Source organism: Electrona antarctica, assembly GCF_951216825.1.
Source record: "Electrona antarctica genome assembly, chromosome: 9".
Taxonomy (NCBI): Eukaryota; Metazoa; Chordata; class Actinopteri; order Myctophiformes; family Myctophidae; genus Electrona; species Electrona antarctica.
In genome coordinates, this window is record NC_136790.1 from 32,024,003 (window position 1) to 32,046,352 (window position 22,350).

The 22,350-nt window shown below is 43.8% G+C and overlaps 1 protein-coding gene across 2 annotated transcripts; it reads right to left on the reverse strand.

The window, feature by feature from the left end:
* Window positions 1-185: 185 nt before the first annotated feature.
* Window positions 186-16,171, reverse strand: ddi2 (DNA-damage inducible protein 2). 2 transcript variants are annotated; one of them, XM_079509950.1, is made up of 10 exons: window positions 15,771-16,171; window positions 14,965-15,097; window positions 10,248-10,595; window positions 9,294-9,420; window positions 8,139-8,266; window positions 7,160-7,288; window positions 6,516-6,619; window positions 5,196-5,388; window positions 3,486-3,537; window positions 3,018-3,115 (listed from the first exon to the last, which is right to left on the reverse strand). In XM_079509950.1, exons 1-9 carry the CDS (start codon window positions 15,906-15,908, stop codon window positions 3,527-3,529), a joined length of 1,311 nt encoding a protein of 436 aa, XP_079366076.1. In that variant the 5' UTR covers window positions 15,909-16,171; the 3' UTR covers window positions 3,018-3,115; window positions 3,486-3,526. The 2 variants fall into 2 exon arrangements, with proteins under 2 accessions (XP_079366075.1, XP_079366076.1); XM_079509949.1 differs by lacking the exons at window positions 7,160-7,288; window positions 8,139-8,266; window positions 9,294-9,420; ... (1 more) ...; window positions 14,965-15,097; window positions 15,771-16,171 and having other exon boundaries at window positions 186-3,115.
* Between the last annotated feature and the right edge of the window lie 6,179 nt (window positions 16,172-22,350).

Below are 22,350 nucleotides of genomic sequence, written 5' to 3' on the forward strand. Positions count from 1 at the left end.
GGACCAATTAAACTATTTGTGTTGCAAGTTACTGTTAGCATTCAACACCAACATGATCCATTGAGCTACCCGAGTGTCCCAAAAGCTCATTCATTTATGAATAAATTACCTGGAGAGAAAAAAGAAAAATCACAAGATGAAGTAAAGATGTCATTCATAGGAACTATACATCACAAACACACATACAAAGACTAGTTTCACTTTATTTGCAATTTAAAATTGAGTACAAGATAGAAGTAAATAATTGAACCTGCCTGAATATTGTTGTATATGACCCGGATAGTTTGATTCAAGAGAAAATTATTGAATGAAAAACATTAAGACAGTTAAGGGGTATATTTCAACATAAACATCAAAATGAACATGGATGCTTAAGGTATTGACAATGAAGATTTGACACAACATGACATAAAAAGTCACATTTTATCCCAACTGGAGCTACCAATAGCTCTCTAAAACACCACAAAGCTTTCCAGAGATGTCAAGACACTAGAGGGTTGTTGATTTTGTTTTAAATGTGTAGATCAATACCTACAGTTGGGTGATGCATAAAATATACCCATATTTAATACACACACACAGAGAGTTGGGAAACAAATGTCATCACTGTTCAGATTTCAGAATGCACTCTAGTATGCATTTTTTAATACTTTGTTGCACACTTATAAAGTAGCTTATCTACAAGGCAGCTCACAAGAGCTTGTAGATAAGCTATTTCCAGTGCAGGACACCAGTGTGCAGGTTAAGCAAGTATGAATCAGACTTTAGCGCTCTAGAGGTTTTGTGCAATGACAGAGCACAGACTCATGGGGGTGCTCAGACTCTGCTTTTCTTGAATTTCATGCAGGCTGGTTGTAGATGTAAACCCTGCAAATAGTCATACTCATGACAAAAGGCCATCATTAAAAGTTTCTAACTGCAGTCATTTTCAGTACACTTTTCCTTGCTTCAATTTGTAGATTGACATGTCAAATATCAGGAAATTATACGTGAATCAAGAATGAGTTATATTTGGGGGTTAATAATATCGTCGGGAGTGGGACAAAACTAAAACAAAATTAATATACAAATCAAATTAAAAAACAAAACCCAAGAGATGGGTTTTGGAAATGGGCACCCACAACATCTGCATGCAAACACACCTCATATCTGCTAAATCCAGGAAAATAATACCAGTTGTCTCAGGTTTGTTCTCGAGTGGTCTGTGATAAACCAAGAGACTGATTTTCCCTGTGTCATGTTGCCCAGATGGGACTGAGATATCTGTATTCATAACAATATTAAAGTATAAATAATACAGACGCTGAGGGAGCGGTCGGCTCAGGACTCCCGTGATTGGCTGTGAGAGTCTAAGTGGGCACAGTGATACTGCGGGCTAGTAGTGTCAGCAGAGCTAGTTCCACAATGCCATGGGCTAGTTCCAGTGCCTCTGTAGCCTCCCTGGCAGAAAACCCTGCTGCCTGGATCCTCTGGATGTGCTCAGCTGGAAACGGTTCTGTAAAGGGACCTGGAGCAGAGGATGGAGGGGCCAGAGTTGTGGAGTGGGGCGCCTGTGCGAGAGGAGGAGCAGAGGGGGCCGAGGTGGTAGAGCCCTCCACAGATGAGCCTACAGCCATAAATAGGGGGCTTTGATGAGTGTGTTCGGGTTCGTCTGTGCTGTCGCCGCCAGAGGCACTACCATCTGCCACCCCTCTCCCCTGCTGGCCCTGCTGCCCCTCAGGGGGTTCCCTGAACTCCATGTCCCCCGTCTGAGCAGAGGGACCCACTGGCTCAGGCGCAGAAGTACTGTCCACAGTGGCATCACTGACATCATCTTGCCCACATCTGTCTGGCCTCCTTTCCCAGGAGCCATCTGGACACTGCAGTGGTGCGTGCCCCTCTGCAGTCTCTGTCGTATCTCTGCCAGGGTGTTCATCCTGACCAGAGGAGCCAGGCGCAACACACACAGACAGTCCCTCATCAGATACAGCAGCAAGATTGGCTTTGGCATCACTTATTTCTGCACTGGCTGTAATGGCAGTAGAGGGGGTAGGCTGGGTGTTTTCAGGGGTCGGGTTGGGGGACTCAGGGATGGGGTTGCCGTCATCCAGTCCGTCTGCATCCTGTCTGAATGGGTGCGAGGGGGAGCATGAGGCACTGCGTTCCTGGGACTGACCATGGCTGTTGGATACCAGCAGCTGGTGAAGCTCCATTAGAGCTGCTGCCAGAGAGGGGATATTTTCAGAGCTGGGGCAGCGCTCCCCCTCAGGCTGGTCCCTCTCAGATGGCACAGAGGCAGTGTCAGCACAGTATAGATCAGGAGTCACATCATTCTCTGGTGGAGAGTCAGCTGGACAAGCACACAGGTCGAGGGACAGGGGAACGGGTTGATGTTCATGCATTTCTTCTTCGCCATGGTTCTGCTGACCAGTAGCACTTAGGCAGGGTTGTGTGGCCTCAGCAGCTGTGCCCGATCCGTCCGCCACCTCCTCCTCCATGGCTTGAACAGGAGAAAACTCCTCTGGATTGGTGAATTTAGAGTAATTTGCTGCCTCTTCTGATTCAGCATCCATCTCTGTGACTGTGGATGGTGCCTCACATTTCAGATCACCAAAGGCTAGTGAGCAATTCGCAGGCATTTCTGCAGGAGGGGTGTCTTTCTCCATGTGCTGAACTTGGGAGAGTTCCTCTAGGTTGGTGGGCATCGAGCCATTTTCCATACTGTCAAATTCAGCATCCATCGCTGTGACTGTACATGATGGCACCCCACTCTCTGAATTTCCAGAGGTGGTTTTAGGCATGTCATCTGTCAGGGGATTAGCCATAGAACTGGAGTGCGAGTTGGTCGGGGCTGGGAGGGTGTGAGGATTAACTTGATTGCTTGTAGAAATGGACTCTTCTTCTTGGGATGAAGGGCCTGGTAGCCCCTGAAAGCCAGGTCGACTCTGGCACTGCCCTGGTGTTGGGGCATGCATTGTGGCTGGGGCAGACTGCGAGCGGTCCAGGCATAGACTTTGGGGATGGCCACACGATGGGGGTTGGGAGGAGAAGGAGGTGGATGAGGCCATTTGGTCTAAGGGTTCGGGCACTGGGAATGGTGGGGATTTCTGTGAGGTAGTTCGTCCATCTGCAGTGTCTAACGTGAGAGAAAATGCATTTGAGAATTAAACAGTTTAAATATATCAAAAATCAGGACCACAATCTTTCAAAACATGCATTTTGATTTCCCATGCAGCCTCTGCAATGAAATGATAGCAAATTATATGGAGACACTGATCAAATTAGAATATACCGTCTATTGTGTCAAATGCTGAAATAGTCTCTGCATGTGCAGTCAGATTTTTTTGCTAGGTGCTTTATAAATTTTGAATCCAAATTTTCTCCATAGGAAACACTGAATGAAAGCAAAAACTAAAAAATCTATTGAGACTGAGCAACAAAACGTGTAAAAAAACAAAACAAAAAACAGCAATGGACGTATAATTCTTCCTGTAGATTTGCAGTACCTGGTTGGCAGGGCCCTCTCCAGCCTTCTCTTCCAAAAGCATCAGTGCTGTCCTGCTCAGAGTTAGGGCACACCACACACATCATGCAAAGGGACGCAGAGAGTTAGCACTCACACACAGCACAAGCATGCGCTAAACTGTCCACCCTTTCACCAGTGGTGAAAGGTGTCAGCCAAGAGAACAGCTACAATATGGCCTATGACCTGAAGGAAATGTCACTGTGATCACAAATTCAGTCATCTAACCTCAGGTCACTAGATTTGTTTTAGAAAGGCTTGTGTAAAGTATAATCAATACTTATGCTAGTGTGTATAATTTGTTACAATTACAATCATTTTACTATAGGGCAATATATCAATATTATATTGATAATGTGTTAAGAGACTAGACATCGTCTGGGACTTTGGTTATCGTAATATGGCATAAGTGTTGTCTTTGTAGTGAAAAGCTCAGTGTGAGCTTGTAGTTCTGTTGCCCAGCCCTATGCTATTGTCACTATGACTTTAGTAGTATACCGTATAGAGGATAGTTTTGTTCTTTCGTTTGTTTTTCACTTGATTAATGCCCACGTGATACCTATTGCACGCCACCCTGGATGGGGTCAACTCTTTTAAGATCCTTAAAAGTTTACTACCCTTTCTTTTCCCATCAAGGGTTAGGGTTTTTTTGTTGAGTTTTTACTCGCCCGATGGAGGGTCTAAAGCTGTGTTCACACTAGCAGCAAGGCACCTACAAAGCGATGCCCAACACTTGTCACAGTGTGACAGGCATGACGTGCTACAAATCAAAGTTGAGCTGGATTCAATTTAGTTTTTCAGCGTTCCGATGATGTAGTGAAGTGTCAATCAATGTTTTTGTTTGTTTCCACCCCTTCCCTCTCATCACAATTCCTACTCGGTTACGTAAAAAAAGAACAGAAAACTAATTATTGCTGTTAACCAGTTCCCCTGTGCTATTTTAGTCGTACCCTTTTCCATTTACACATTGACCAACACTTCAAAGGCAACTCATCAGCAATGTAGCTGGCCACGCTTGGTTGTTTTGCAGGGCAGGGGTATAATTTTATTTCCGTTGTCAAATGTGGGCCTGTATAAAACTTGGTGATTAAAGGGCCATACAAATACACGTGACCGTGGTGCGATAAGTGAAGTGTCACTAATATTAATGCACCCCAAAAAAGCCAAGTCTTAGCTGGCAATATATTTATCTTCTAAATGCTCTTAAACCCTACTTCAATGACCAGGCTCCCAGAGGGCTCTGCACTTGGACCTCTCCTGTTTTACCACTACAACAACATTTCTTTGCCGAAAATAGCAGACATACAAAGCTCATAGATCTTCTTTTTTTGTCTGCATATTTTTGGTGAATATTTGCCCATGACAAGCCAAGAATAGGAACGCATGGGTTCATGTGGTTAACATTTGTCTGGCGGTTATGTGTCATGTGACTATAAAACATATTCAATTTGCTGAGGTGATGACACAAAGTGATCATGTGAGATGATGTGACTGAAAATCCAAGATGACTGCAGGAATACAGATCAAGAGTAAGAAGCATAAAATGGCACATGCAAAAAATGTCACTTCTTGCTGATATTCTTTTTTTTCAGCTGAGAAAAATGTCAGCTGAAAATAATAAAGAGGCTAATGTGCAGATCCGAGGAAACCACCACAGACGTGCACAGTCTGTACTGTCACACACCCGCCTTACCGCTTTCCTGTATAGACCTCTGAAGTGCCTCTGCCAGTTCCCTGTCAGCCATCTCCTCTGGACGGGCATCCTCGCGCCCCTCCGGCCCGTATGCCATCCGGGCACAGTCTGGCAGTTCCGCTTCAGGTAGGAATTTAGTTTCGGAGCCCGTTGTGTTAATTAACAGCACATTCTTCTTTAGGTCGATGGAACACTAAGGGCAGAACAAATTATTTGCCTAAATGTACTTCAATTATATTCAATTTCAAAGTATGAAGCAAAATTTGTGTATCACATTTTTGGATGAGATGGTCATAGTCTCTCAGGCCAAACAACTATTCCACAATCAACTACTATTCCCACAAACTTTGAATGCTAGAGTGTCTGTCCTGAATGCCACGAACAGAAGCCGTCAACTGTTAGTAATTTCTGTTCACGAACATAGATCTATAAATTATATAGATATCATCGCGGTCAGGTGGAAACCTCGTATTTTTAAAACAATTACTTTTCAGGAAGTGGAACGCTCAGAAACGCGTTATAAGCTTGTAGATCTGCTATTTTCACTACTTTTGCTTGACACTATGATGAGGAAGTAGGGCAAAGTATATGGAGATGAGGTTTCTGCCTGGCACCGACGATATATAACTACTAGAAAAGACTGTTCCTGAAGAAACAGTGTAGGCTCGAGTAGCTCCCAATAGGCCTATCTCACAGCACGCTTTCCACGCCCACTTCCGGTAAATAGTGGTGTCTTTAACATGAGCATTTACACGTTTTTTTCTCTGGAGAATCTAAGTACATTTTCTAATGTAAAAATGTGACAGACCAATATAATTAAGAAGCAAACAGGATGGTAAATCAGGTCGAACAGATAGAACAAACCTTACCTTGAGAAAACAAAAGTTGTAGACTTCTTAAATTACCTCGGTTAACATGTAGTGTCTATGGAGTGACGTCACGCTATCACCACTAACCCCGAAAGGGGGCGTATTTAGGGGGGCGGGGAAATTCTGTGAGATAGGCTTATTGGAGGATGGAAGTATTGACCCACATGACGTCCCTCTGTCTTCCTGTTGGTTGACCCACATGATGTCACAGTACTCGCTACTCGAGCCCACAATAATGAATACATTTCCATTTCTGCTAAGAGGCAAACACTAAATTGATTCATAGTAGGACAAATGTATGCGGCAAGTGGGGTAAAAGGTGGGCATCAGCTATAGTGTCTTCGCATTTGCAGCGCTTCCGTTTCATGTTGTATGGCAGAAGCATCTGAAAATGATGTGAGTCAACAGTCTGTCTCGAGAGACTGGTATGATGATGCAGGCTAGTACGTACCTGGTGTCTCTTCAGCATGTCCAGTCCAAGCAGCATGTCCATTGGCTGGTCCTCCAGGATGGAGAAAGAACAAGGCAGGAAGTCCATTTCTATCTGAACCTGAGCTAGATGAGTGAAGCATGAAGCATCTCAATATAAGCTAGTTACATATCATGCAGAAACATGAAATAAATGTTTCTGCAAAGCATTTGTTTCCCTCTCTTGGAAAAGAGACCTAGTGAAATGAAAAATAAGTTTCACACTTTTAGACCATATCCGTGGGTCATCATATGGGCTAATACTATATACCTAACAATGGGAAAATGTCCACCTTTGTGTATTTTTAGAGTCGAGTGTTGGGTGATTTCATTCACCCGTTTGATTCCCATTGCTGCACGTTCATCCAAACACAGCTTTTGTTGATTACAGAACTATATGCTAAAATATATATCTGAAAACATTTCACGTTAGAAATAAGCCACATAGCAGCAAACTGGTAGAGCTGGCCGACTGTCTGACTTGAAAATAAACAAACTCCATGCGTTGCATGTATTATGTGTAGCAGACTTAAAAATAAAATGACCGAAATAGCCATTGCACGAGGTCTTTAACTTGTGGAAGCAGGAACATTGTTGCTTTAAAGAGTTACTTGAAAAAACACCCACCCAAATGAACTCTGCCGATGATTTTCTGGGTGCCCACGCCCTTGGCGATCCCCGCCCAGCGCCGGTCCACGAGACGCATGATGTTACAGCGCTCGGCACACGCCTGGCTCATAATCGTCATCTGGGCTCCTGGAATGGAAGGACCCGTGGGAATCAAAGAACATCAAGTTTTGCAGAATGATTCATTCTGATTAAACCTGTCCAGAGTATTCAATACTACCAAGTAGGATTGTTATGAGACCAAATGGTATAACCTAGCTAGGAATAGGAAAATGCACATCCATAATACTGTCTTCAACTTTGAGGAAAGGTTGGATGGAGAAGTGGAGGTTGGATTATCATACACTTCATGATGTATAATGATAGTCAATAGGATTTTAGTCTTTGTGTTAGGAGTCGGACAAAATAGCCGATTTGCTCGGCTACATATGACGTAAATTCTCCATTCATTGTCAATTGCATGGCGTTTGTGTTAGGACAAGAATCTACACTACTGCGCCCCTCAAAACCAAGACAAGTACAGTATGTAGAATCTGGCATTAAAAATGTCTTCAACTTTGAGGAAAAGTTGGATGGAGAAGGAAAAACAAGACAATTATAAGAGATAAGTGAACTCAGAATTTCTGGGGTCTTCTATTACTATTAATTTACTACTACTACAAAAATAGGTGCATATTCAATTCAACAGGCAAATCTAACAAATACAGAAAGATAAATAAAGATCCACTTTTTTCCATTGTTCAAAAGGTCTATATATCAAATGACCCATTAATGAGTGCCAAAAAAGTTCAATACTTATTACTTAGTACATTGTCATTGTTAATGAATGTACAGAGTAGACCGACATTATTGGCAGAATCAAATATCTGTCAAGAGATCCAAAACCACAGAACAGCACCCACAGCCACACACATTTTAATATAAGCACTTTCACAATCAAGTCGGCCATGCATTTGTGCTTTCATTTTCAGCTCATTACCTGAGTCAACAAAAGCCTTCACAGGATGTCCGTTCACCAAGCAGTTGATGTAAAGCATAACCACCTGTCCAAAGCTTTCTGGGGCCTCCTCCATTGCAATGGTCATATTTTCTTCCACATTGTGCTGCCTACAATACAAATACAATCGTAAGCATCAACTTATCAACCACTTAGTTTCAACATGACATCCCTATTTTGCTTTTCCATCATTTGTTACACCAAACAATGCAGTCATGCTCCAACAAACAGTGTTTGAGAAATACCAGCATCACCCATCTCTCTGTTACTATATTATGTTAATCTCATTACTTGATCTGATCGTGCCAGTGAAACCAGGGCTGTGTTCTTTCTTCTTTGGAGTGGAAGGCTACCGTTTTGTGACAGGTTCTAGTATTTGTATTAGTAAGTAGTTGTAAGATAAGGCAACAGAGAAGGGACAACGACAACTTCACATATATGGGTATATATATTCAGTATATATGGAAATGTCTTGAATTGAGAAAAGTTCAGCATAACTGCTGAAAAAGAAGTTGTCTGGACATGAAAAATCACCAGTGAAGGAAGTTGTTAGTTACATTGTGTATTTACTGCACTTGGTATAATGGTAGGCTAGACATTTTCATTGTAAATGTCGAGCATTAAAAAGCAGCAGTATGTACATACAATGCTATGCTTTCTACAGTTTTTGAGTGGTGTAAACCACTCCTACAACTGGCTTTGTTAGTTTACGTGTCTGTCTGTCTGTTTGTCTGTCTGTCTGTTCGTACCAAAAAATTAGCATGGTTGCTATGGTCACCCAGTTCACACGGGTGTGATTTCATTACATCAGACATTACGTCAGACCACAGCTGATCAGTCTATATAAGACCTTACACCACTCAGTTCACACGGGTGTGATTTTTAAATGTATGTACAGTAGTAGTGTAATGTCCCGTGACCCCATGTGGTGTCGCGACCCCAACTTTGGGAACCTCTGCTCTACACCAAATAAAAATATCCGATCTACAAGCATACAGTGTCTTACGTGGCTTGTACAGTAGATGAGCTATTTTCACTGACTGTTCTATTATGAGTGACACGGACAGAATACAATTCTGAATAGAGACGCAAGGGTTCAAGGGGTTAAAATTGTCTTTAAATGACTCTAGATTGTACCTGATGTCCTCTTCAATCTTTGCCTGGGCATCCAGATCAAATGGATCAGCAGTCAGTAGCCTGATCCTCTCTTGCTCCCTGCGGGCCCGATCCTGTTGCTGCTCCAGCAGAACTTTGGTGAAGCGCTCTGTGGGAACATTTGGACGTACTCAGAAAGGACTACTTCGTGGGTTTTAAGCTCTGACCCCAAAACTGGGCAGCTCAAATCAAAACCAGCAGTACTAGCTCCGGGCCCTCAGGGGATCAGAGCTTAGAACCTCTGATGAAATCCATTCATGCATGCGAGGTGAAATATTATATAGACATTTAAGTGAAGAGATTTGCTCAGTGGCGCCACAGTGCCCAGTTGGGCATGTGCCGGATATAGGGACACCAGATAGAAAGTGGTTAATATCTGTTGCTGGCCTCACCACTTGCACTACATGTCCACACACAAGCCTTTTTCACAGTCACTTTATCCTCAGGATCTACAGTAACTAGGTTACATAAAAAGGTATTTGCATTAGCCTTTTCATCCTACTCAGTACGGATATCTCATAGCATGTTGCTGCTATGCACAGCTTGATTATCACACACACACACACACACACACACACACACACACACACACACACACACACACACACACACACACACACACACACACACACACACACACACACACACACACACACACACACACACACACACACACACACACACACACACACACACACACACACACACACACACACACACACACACACACACACACACACACCTGTACAACTTCAACAAGTTAATATACACATGAACCGAAAATATGATTTGACTGGTATTTTAACAACCAAATGAATGGTTTGTTTATGGAAGGAGATTGGCCCCGCACAACAGTTTCAGACAAAGGATTTACTTTATTTTTTAGCTTAGTGACTTTGTTTATTATATGGGACACATTAAGGACCTCTTTCTCACCTAGATCTCCACTTAGCAGGGCCTCAGCCAACGGTGGGTTGCGCTCCTTAAGGAGGGACAGCTCATGTGGATTGGCCAGTAGCATCTGCTGGAGTAAGGCTGGATCGTCCAGTCCCTGCGGAGATGAGCCTGAGCCGGAGCCGAGCCCTGAGCCGGCACTGGTCCCGGGACCGGAGCTGGGCCCAGGAGCGGAGGCACGAACATCCATTGGCGTAGGTTGCTGTGGAGAGCGCTGCTGCTGTTGCTGTGGGGTGGTATTCTGCTGCCTCAGAGCAGCAGCACCAGCACGCTGATTGCTTGAAGACGTGCCTGGGACTGTGATGGAACGAAAGTCAATGTGTGGCAGACCTGAGGAAACAAGAGGGACAAGTCAGCATGTTGCACATACACAACCTACGGTAAATATACAATCGTTTAAAGTAGCATTACTGACAGGTAGAACATGTGGCACTTTACGAGTTTGCGCTACACAATCAGCTTGCCCAGCACTGCCAGTGTTAGTTTAGTTATTGAGCTGCCGCTGACAATAACTCACAAAGCTACGTGTATCAGTGTGTTCAAGTTGGCAGTAGGTTCCTAGGGATGCCACAAACTGACCATCAGAAAAATCCATTATTCGATTACTCAAAAGCCTCCCCCCTCCAAAAAAAAGAATCATAAATAATAATATCGTATAAAACCTTTAATATTATATCCACATGCTCATATAACATTACATGTTGAGTGCTGTCTATGCTTTGATGGTTGCAGTTTTATAACCAGTTTGGATGAGTAAACCTTTGTGGAGATCTTCTCAGTCCTCATAGTTACTTGTGTGATCCGTTGGGATTTGGGGAGTAGTTTCATGAGGGGCTACTGGGAAGTACTTGATATAAACAGAAAAAGTTCAGTTGGACACGCACACACGTGTACAGCTGCATTCATTTCAGCCGATTGTCTTTGAAGTGAAAAATGTGCATGGAATTTAATCTTTGTGTAGGACCGAAATTGCATATTTGCTCGTCTACATATGACGTAAATTCTCCATCCTTTGTGTAGGACGGAAATACCGATTTGCTCAGACACATATGACGTAAATTATCCATTCATTGTCAATGGCATTTAATGTTTGTGTTAGGACAAAAATCTACACTATAGCTGAATACTCTAAAATCGATTAATCGGTGGCATCTGGCATCCTTATTCTGGTCACCACACCGCATAAACAGTCGGCCCGAAGGCACTTTGTTGTGCACTGCATGCGTCAGAGGAAATCAGATGAAAATAGAAATGCACTCTGTCGAGCTGCCAACTTGTGCTCACCACTGCTGGTACGAGTCCGACTGCTGCTCCGAGTCCTAACTAATTCTACTCTATGGCTCTGAGACATGGACACTTTCAAAGAAACTAGGGAAACGGTTGGATGGCACTTACACCCGCCTTCTAATGAGAGCGCAAAATCTGTCTTGGAAGAGCCACCCATCGACTAATCTAATATACGCAACCTTCCCCGTGTTTCTTCACTAGTCCGATCCAGAAGAACACAGTTTGCTGGCCACTGCTACAGAGCTGACAATGAGGTTATATCTTCCCTTCTTCTCTGGAGTCCTGCCTCAAAGCAGACCAGAGGTAGAAAACTGTCGTTCCCTGATGTCATCGCTAGGGACACAGGCATCAGTAAGCAGGAACTGGGGATGGCAATGAAGGACCGGGAAGTCTGGCGTAATATTGTGAAATCCACGATCTCGGCCGTGGTCGAAAAATGATGATGATTGGTGTGGTTAGGGCTTTTGTCACCCCACACCTCCATATATGGTCACACCTCGTGACATCACACCTTCATATATGGTCACGCCTTGTGACATCACGCGGCAAGCCTTCATATACTGTATATGCTCACGCCTCGTGTCATCACGCCCCCATATATATTTTTTATTTAACCTTTATTTAACCCGTAAACACACGTTGAGACTGCGTCTCTTTTACAAGTGGGAACTGGCCAAGAGGCAGAAATAAAATTACACTTAATCTTAATAAATCATGTATGTATAGAACAGCAAGTAAAACATCCATGATACAGATACACCTCAAAGTACCATCTTTTCGTGGCAGGGCAGATAGATACACAAAATTATATATATATATATATATATCTTAGGGCCGGGACTTTAACGCGTTAATTGAGATTAATTAACTACAGAAAAATTAACGCGTTAAAAAAATTAACGCATTTAATCGCACCTTTTTTTCCCACGGCGGAACGTTTCTCACTGGGCGCATTTCTAGTACTGAATAGGCTCTGCATGCCTTGCACTGCTTGCAGGGGGAGGAGCAGCCCCCCCCCCCAGCAGCAGCAGTCCACTCTACACTACAGCTCCGTCAGACAACAACACCACCCAAACGAGAAACGAATCGAATGAAGCCGCTTATATCGCTTTTGCTCCGTGGATGGGGCATTTAGATTTAAAAGCTATCGGATGGACGCGTGGATAGCAGCATGGTTGTGTGCAATGTCAGGGAAAGGATCCATAAGCCATATGACCAATGTTAGCTCCATGCTAGCTGCTTCAGCTTAGCATGTCTCGCACTGAGTAGAGGCTTGCAGAGGCTCGCGGAGATTTCACCACAGCACGAAACTGTCAAGCTGTCCTCGATGCGAAACATACTGAAGCAGCAAGTGTGAAAGTCCGTGGTCAGACAATGGTCTGCCCCAACCCCATGTGAAATGCACTCCCCAGCTAGTTCATTCCACCGTTTTTTATTTTATTCCTTTGTCTAAGTGTTTCCCCCCTAATAATGCCCCACCATGCAAAGCACATTTGAGTATTCATAGACACTTTATATAGGCACTTGCTGCACTTGTTTATCTGTTGGAAAAAAAGTTGTATTGCTTAAAGGGGAATACCACTCAGTTTCAACATTTTTCTATGGAGTTGTGTGGAAAACTGGAAATAATAAAAAGTCACCTCATTTTGTTTTGCCTAGAACTGGAGGTCTGACAAAAAACAGTAACAATATGAAGTACAGCTTTGTGATGTCACTGAGATGTACTTGTTACTGTCACTGATTTTTTTTCAGACCTCCAGTTCTAGGAAACACAGAATGGGGTGACTTTTTTATTATTTATTATTATTAACAGCTCTAAGGTATATTAATGACAGTAATTTTTTTTAAATGAGTGGTATCCTGTAGTCACTATTCATTGATTCACTGGGATACCAAAAAACATTTGAAAAAAAAGGTTTATCACTGTTCTCGGGTTGAATATTGATATGCGATTAAAATGCGATTAATCGAGATTAATTAATCACAAAGCTTCTAATTAATTAGATTAAAATTTTTAATCGAGTCCCAGCTCTAATATATATATATGGTCACACTTCGTGAGATCACGCATCGCGACACGTCACACCACCATATATGGCCATCTCATCTGAACTAACCCTGGATAACCATACATGGAGAAGACTGGATCATCACATAGATCTGCCAGCCAGCAACTCTACATCTGATTAAGGTATTATTTAGAATTAATTTCTCCAAAGCCAAACTATCACGAATTTATCCCAACGTAGCAGATAGCTGTGACAAATGCCACTCCTCACCCTGTAATTTAACACATATGTTTTATTCATGTCCACTTCTGATTAACCTCTGGAGGAATTACTTTGACACAATGTCCAAAATATTCACATTTCCTGTAAACATTTCTCCACACATTGCAATCTTTGGGGTCCCAGAAGACTACGATCTATACACTCCCAGACAGCTGGAGGTTTTGGCTTTTACCTCCCTAATAGTAAGACGCCATCTACTTCTCCAGTGGAAATCTACTAGACCACCCTCTAGTACCCAATGGCTGAGAGAAGTAATGTCCTTTTTGAAATTGGAGAAAATCAGATATTCTACCAGAGGTAATCTCAATACATTCCAAGAGAAATGGGATCCTTTATTGTTATTCTTTAATAGCCAACTAGACCCTACTCATTGAGTGATCGCCCCCCCCCCCTTCTCTCTTTCCCCTCTTTCTATCCTTCCTTCTATACTTTATTCTTCTCTCTGTCTGCTTATGATTATTATTTTTTACATGTTTTTAATGTTTATTGTATTCATTTAAAAAATGTGATATATTGTACCATGTTATGTTTGTTTGTGTATGGGTTTTGAAATGAAAAATGGAGTGGGCAAAGCAATTTAATCAGAAGTATTGTAAAAGGTTGTCATTCCATGTGCAGTATGCCTAAACAACTATTGTATATATGATGTGACTGAAATTACACTATATACTGTTGCCTAACCTCTAATAAAAATATCAATGAAAAAAAAAAACTCTACATCTGACCTCAAACCCTTAGATCTCCATATATGGAGCTGACCTGTTCTGACATTCCATATGTTGATCCCTCCGCACCCATCCTTCCTGTTCTAACATTCCATATGTTGATCTGACCTCATCAAACCCTGTATACTGAAGACACGCTCCATATATGGCCAGTACAGAATTAATTCCATATGTTGATCTGACCCCCCATGCCAAAACGCCAGCGCTCACCCAGAAGTCTGCTGTCTGCCGTTAGTGTTACCCAGGTGGATGCGTGCATGCGACCTCGAGGACGAGGTCTCTTCTTGCCCTCAGGGCGTCTTACTGGTACTCTCACAACTGGTATTATTATTGCATAACTAGAGGGTCATGCGTTCCCAACCGACATCGCCAAAGTACTTCTTAGGGACCATTTACCTGGGAAGGCTGGTTGGTTTGGTGGTGGTTGCCTTCTGTCTGCTTGTCTGAGAACCACAACATCTCCGTCCTTGACACCATAGTTCCCCAAGGCACGAGTAGGGTCTTTCAGGGCCTCCTCTACATACAAGATCTAAAGTGAATGTTAAAATCATTAGTTGTAATTACATGCTAATATGCTATGAGACATGTCAGACTTACTAACTTGCAAAACATTATCAAGAAACATTATTGAGAATTGACACAGCTTGTCAAACTATCATTTCATTAGAGAAGGTTTGGAGTGTTATGCTTTCTGTGTGTACTTTTCTTTGCCTTATTTTATGTTCTTGTCTTAAATGTTTTTCTTGTTCTTTGAAAGGTAAGAAATAGGCCTACAGTGTATACTGTAGGCCTATTGCCTTGGTTGAACAGTCTTGTGGACATAACCACAACAACATTTCACTGCTTGTACCTGTCTGATTGACAAATATGCCCTTCTTGATTCTAATTATAGCAACAAGGGATATATGTTGACCACAGATAACCTTTTAGTTGAATATTGGTTGTTGACATGTCATTTTCCAAATAATGTTCAAGTCTTTTAGCGTTGACATCAACCATATGACGGTACAATCACCCAAATATGAATGTACAAACGTTTAGTGACAATAAATCAGTGAAGACCAGACTTGTTTGTATGAGATTTCGCAACAGTGACACTTAAAGCCCAGATTCATGCTAGCATGGGAGCTAGTTTAGCATCTGGCCAGCAGAGCAGAACAACATGCTGTGTGTTGTGGAGGTTTTATTTTATTTATTTTTACCTGGATCTCCCCTGCTGGGATTCCTGATTCTAGTTCACAAAGTGCTACGAAGTCTCTCAGTTCCAGTTCTGGAGACACATCGAGGGCGAAGGTGATTTCTGCCCGGTCCCTCGGCGCGCAGAACACGGTCACCAGCATCGCTGTTCCCGGGACTGAATGTCTCGCCCAACCCGCTGTGCTTTTCCTCTAAACACTCTGCCTTGTTTTCTGCTTTAACCCGCGGTGTGTTTTAATGGAGAGGAAAACAAGTACATAAAAGGTCAAGTAATATATGACTCCTGAATACACTAAAGCTATTAAACGGCGTTATTTCTCTATCAACAACTTACATCTAACTGCCTGCCACTGCTAATGCCGTTGCCTTGCCGTATGTTGGGTTTGTGTTTTCGACGTGTCGGGTTACAGAATTTGATGTCGTGAGAGGACATCTTCTCTTCTTCACGTGATGTGGCTGACGTGAAATGTTGTCCTCTACTGACACCTACTGGTCCCTGGGTGGGAAAATAATAATAAATAATCTGTCATGAGAAATTAAAGATGTGCATAATACCGACACATCCCTAATAATAATTAGTGATGTGAGACATTTTAAACGATATCCGATATAATTAATTGCTGTCATGGCCAATAACCGATATTACGGATGTCGATATGATCTCATTCTGTATTGATAAATTATAATACATTTTGAAAAATACATGTAACAGGGTGTCTGCATGCAGGCTTAGGCAAGTCAGATTTAACTTAAATACCTTTATATTTAATACTGTGAGCTTGTAGATCTGTTCAAGCTGTTACTTTGGGCTTGTTTATCTGTAAAGACAGACCGATTAATCGGACCGATTAATTAATCGGTCTGAATTGATTAATCAAACCAATGCCGATTAAAATTGACCCATGAGCCCAGGTACTTAGTCCTTGACTTCTTTCAAAGCAGTGCCTCCTGTTGTTGTCAGAGGTGGATGCTCTGATGGGATGTTATAGGTAGTAACTTCAGTTTTCTTGGCATTCAGCCGGAGGCCAACCTAGGCACACTCTGATTCCACTCTGGTCAGGAGCTCCAGCTTGTTCCACGTGGTCAGAGAGCAGGCTGATGTCATCCGCGTAGTCCAGGTCTGTCAGGACCACTGTTGGGTGTCGTCTTGACCTCCTTGGTGTTATGGTGAGGCCAAGATCCTGTTCTCGCCCATTGATGGCCTTCCTTAACGCGTAGTCCAGGACTATGACGAAGAGGAAGGGGGCTAGGGTGTACCCTTGCAGTACCCCAGCCAAGATGTCAAACTCCTCACTGTTGCCATCTGGGGTCACCACCTTGGCCCTTGTTCCTGCATACATGGTCTCTATTGCCTGGAATAAGTTGTGAGGGACACCGTAGGCCTTAAGGATCTTCATCATCGTGCCTCTGTGGATCGAGTCAAATGCCTTTTTGAAGTCGATAAAGCACAACACGGCAGTCAGGTTGTTCCTTTTAACCTCCTCGATGATTCTCCTTAGGGCCAAGATCTGTGCCACGGTAGTTCTCCCTTCTCGAAAGCCGCTTTGGTTGTGCCTCAGATGAGGGTCAGGGACGGAACTGTTATGCTAACCATAACATACCATGCATGTCCTCCTTCTCTCCTCTATCCCCAGACGAGGTCCTGAAACTAGTCACATCCACTAGACCTACCACCTGTCCTCTCGACCCCGCCCCGTCTCCAATCTTCCAGACCATCGCACCTGACCTGCTCCCCTTCATCACCTCCATTATCAACACCTCAGTAACCTCAGGCTGCGTCCCATCTGCCTTCAAGTCAGCCAGGGTATCACCACTCCTCAAAAAAACTACTCTTGACCCCTCAGATGTCAAGAACTACAGACCGGTATCACTCCTTTCCTTTCTTTCCAAAACCCTTGAACGTGTTGTCTCTAACCAGCTTTCTCTCCATCTCTCACAGAACAACCTGCTGGATCCCAACCAGTCAGGATTCAAGAAGGCACACTCCACGGAAACTGCACTCCTCGCAGTCACAGAAGCACTACATGCTGCCCAGGCTGCTTCCCACTCTGCAGTCCTGATTCTCCTAGACCTATCGGCGGCATTTGACACAGTGAACCACCAGCTGCTCCTAGGCACCCTAGCTGATCTAGGCATCGGCGGGACGGCGCTGAAGTGGTTCTCCTCCTACCTCTCTGACCGGACTTACCAGGTTTCTTGGAAAGGTTTGCTATCATTCCCCCGCACCCTCCAAACTGGGGTCCCACAGGGATCTGTACTTGGTCCCCTCCTCTTCTCACTGTACACTAAATCCCTTGGCACCATCATCTCTGCTCACAATAGATCCTATCACTGCTATGCCGATGACACACAACTGTTTCTATCCTTCCCCCCCTCTGCCACCCAGGTAGAAGAACGCATCACTGCATGCCTGGCTGACATCTCACAGTGGATGTCTTCCAACCACCTCAAGCTGAACCCAGACAAGACTGAGCTTCTGTTCTTCCCAGCTAAGTCCTGCCCTATGCGGGAGCTAACTATCTCCGTAGACAACGCCCTGGTAAAGTCTGTCCCGACAGCCAGGAACCTTGGTGTTGTCCTGGACAGTCAGCTCTCGTTCAAAACACACATCACAGCTGTCACTAGATCCTGTAGGTTTACACTCTACAACATACGACGAATTAGACCGTTCCTCACCCAGGAGTCAGCCCAGCTCCTAATCCAGACAACAGTCTTGTCAAAACTTGACTATTGTAACTCCCTCCTTACTGGCCTACCGGCATGTGCACTTAAGCCCCTCCAACTGATCCAAAATGCTGCAGCCCGCTTGGTCTTCAACCAGCAAAAATTCTCACACGTCACCCCCCTTCTCCGCTCCCTCCATTTGCTCCCGGTCGCTGCCCGCACAGAATACAAAACTCTGATGCTGGCATTCAAAGCAACCAAAGGCATGGCCCCCCCCATATCTCACAAGTATGATCGTACCCTACAAACCCTCCCGCGCACTCAGATCAGCCAACGCAGGGAAGCTGGAGGTACCTTCACTAAAAACGCCGGGACAACGCTCCACACGTCCCAAACTCTTCTCCCTTCTGGCTCCAAAACTATGGAATGCACTTCCCATCACAGTCAGAACTGCAGCCTCACTCCCAATCTTCCGCCGTAGTCTGAAAACCCACCTCTTCAGACTCCACCATGGCCCGTAGCACTTGCCCTAGCCTAGCCCCTTAGATAGCACATTATGTAGACTTAGATAGTATTTTAAACAGACTTATAGCTTGTTACGTAGACAGCTCTAGAATTGCACTTTATGTAGTCATAGCACTTTATAGTACACATGTATAATATATTATATAGTATAGTATGTATAGTTTACATAGATACTCCACTGTTACGTTCTTAGTTTACGCATGATTCATGATAACTACTTTTTATATATGTGATGTATGCCATGCTTTTGTTATTGCTTAATGTAAGTCGCTCTGGATTAAGAGCGTCTGCTAAATGCCTAAATTGTAAATTGGAACATTTTCGTGTTTTTCCATGTTTTATGCATGTTTTTGACCTAAATTTAACTAAATCAATGGCCAACTAGAAAAAGTGCCCTTCTGGGCACATGTCTCCACCAGGAGGATAGGACTGTGTGAGATGTTTGGCAAAATGTTTAGGAGTAATATAAACATGTTTGCCTTTGATGGCAATTGGATGACTTGAGGCATTTTGTTCCAAAAATGTGTTTTGCAAAAATCAACCTATTGGTGGCGCTATAACAGGCCAATGTGAAAAGGGTGGGATATATTCCTCAGCCTAGTAAGAAAATGTGTGAAAGATTTCACGTAAATTGCATGCTGCGTTCATGATTTGAGGCTTTTGTTCAAAACGGGGCAATCTTGCAAACTGTGAAAGCCAATTATAGCCAATTAGGATGGAATATGAAATATCGGACAGATCTTGAGCACATGACCATAGAGATACTGTGTAACGATTTGTGAGATTTTTGGACAGAATCTGGAGGAGTAATATCAAAAAATGTGTTTTACAAAAGTGGGCCTCCTGGTGGCGCTATAAAAGGCAGATGCGGAAAATGCAGGTCAAAGGTTTGTCCTTGGACTCTAGGGAGTGTGCATGCAACGTTTCACGCAGATCGGTGCAGTTTTAGGTAAAAATGTGAAAAGCTGCCTCATGGTGGCGCTATAACAGGCCGTTCTGGAAAATGCGGGGCAGAGGTTCATCGTTGGCATCCAGGGAGTGTGTGTGCAAAGTTTGGCATCGACCGGGTTAACGGTGCCGGAGATTAGCTGGTAACGGACGGACGGAAGGACGGACGGACGGACGGACACACACACACACACACACGGACGGAGTGCAAAACTAGAAAAAGTGCCCTTCTGGGCACAGGTCTCCACCAGGAGGATAGGAGTGTGTGTGATGTTTTTTTGTTTCTTGCAACAATTTTCTTCATTTTGTTGAGGAAATGCAGAGCCAGATCACTCATAGCATCTCTGAGGATAGAATTCTGGATGAGCAGGACATGTGCAGCATTTTGTACAAAACGGGCTACTCCTGAAAACTTTGGAAGGCAATCTTAGCTAATCAGTGTAGAATCTGAGAAATCCAACAGGCTCATCTTGATCACATGACTACAGAGATCATGTGTACCGATTTGCGTGAGATTTGGATGAAATCTGTGCGACTAACATAAACAATGTGTTTTGCAGAAATCGGCCTCATGGTGGCGCTATAACTGGCAGATGTGGAGGGATGCAGGGAAAATGTTTTTCCATGGCCTCTAGGGAGTGCGTATATACATAAGTTGGATGCAGTTATAGGTAAAAACATGAATTGGCCTGTTATAGCGCCACCGTGAGGCTGATTTGGGAAAGAAATAGTGGCATGTCGTCCTCGGCCTAGTGGAAATGTGCGTGTATAATTTGATGGAAATTGGACACTGTGTTTGTGATTTGTGGCATTTTGTTCGAAACGGACCAATCATGTGAGCTTTGGAAGCCAATCTTAGCCAATCAGGATGGAAGATGGGAAATTGTGCAGATCTGTGTTGATCACATGACTATGGAGATAGTGTATACCGAATTGTGTGATGTATGGATAAAATGTGTACGAGTTATCTACAGAAATGTGTTTTGCCTAAATCGGCCTCATGGTGGCGCTATAACAGGCCGTTGAGGAATATTTGGGGCAGAGGTTCGTCGTTGGCATCCAGGGAGTGTGTGTGCACAGTTTGGCATAAATCGGGCCAACGGTGCCGGAGATTAGCTGGTAACGGACGGACGGAAGGACGGACGGACGGACGGACGGACGGACGGAAGGACACACACACACACGGACGGAGTGCAAAACATACTCTCTCCCCATGCCTTCGGCCTGGTGGAGACAAACATACTCTCTCCCCATGCCTTCGGCCTGGTGGAGACAATGAAGAGCCCCAGGAGCCCTTTTCAGGGCGTCAAACCCAGTAATGCGCGGTCCAATTTCCTTGAAGGGTCCCTGAGAGCCAAGGGCCCCTGGGCCATGGCCCCACTGGCCCAATGGCTAATTTGTCCCTGATGAGGGTCGATGGCATGCCGTATCCGGTTCAGGATCATACAGTTGTAGACCTTTGCGGTGATTCACGTCAGGCTGATGCCTCTGTAGTTGTCTGGCTTCGAGAGGCCCCAGCCTTAGGCACCGGGATGATGTTCGAGAGAGACCATACTGTACTGCTTGTTGTTTAACCACTTCTTAAGCCCTATTTGTAATAGGGCTTAAGAAGTGGTAGAAGCTTGTCGATATATCTAGTACAAACTCACAGCACATCACAGTGTGGTGCAGAGCTTGTAGATCTGATCTTAACATTTCTGGAAAAGCAATGCATCCTACTATAAATGCGCCACTTCTCTGTGTGCGTGCGTGTGTGCGTGTGTGTACGGTTGTAATGCACGTAACTCGAGAACCGTTTGCCTCACCGACTTCAAATTTGAGGGTTACTGCACTCCCTCCCCCGCAGGGAGTGCAGTGCCCGGCATCGAGTTGGTCGGACCCACACCTGCCAATTAATTACTTAACAGACAGACAGATACAGAGATCTCCATATACAGTATGGGCACAAAAGGGACACAGACAGATAGTTAAAACGGGTGCTATGACAAGTTGACAACGGGTATTATTAGGTTCCTAAGTTGCATCGTTCTCAAGTAGGCCGGTGGCCAACGGGCACATACAGGTCTAGTTGATATTAAAAAGAAATCGTATAACTTTCAACTTTCACTTAGTAGTGCAGTAGCCTAATATTTGACCAGGAGTCTATACTTTGCCTCAGGTACTGGGTCCAATTCAGTACTTTTCCCACCACTGATTGGAGGATATTGATCATGATGATGATCATGATGACGATGATGATGATGATGATGATGATGATGATGATGATGACTAAAAGGCCAATAATTCTCTGAAAAAGGTCAGTGTCGTGGTGACTCTGATCTGATTTGAATCTTGACTCCAACAAAATGTTGTTGGTGGAAACGCAAAGATGGTTTCTTGGAAAGGATGTTGTTACATCCTTTCCAATAAACACCCCATTCGACTGGTATCATGTATTGAATCGGCGAA

Bases quoted from the DNA above. Each gene is read 5' to 3' on its own strand.
- ddi2 (XM_079509949.1), bottom strand. From the start codon at position 5,264: ATGCCCGTCCAGAGGAGATGGCTGACAGGGAACTGGCAGAGGCACTTC. The intron at 3,538-5,195 runs GTAAGGCGGGTG...AACTCTGAGCAG, and splicing joins GAGGTCTATACAGGAAAGCG to GACAGCACTGATGCTTTTGG. The intron at 3,116-3,485 runs GTACTGCAAATC...CTCTCACGTTAG, and splicing joins GAGAGGGCCCTGCCAACCAG to ACACTGCAGATGGACGAACT.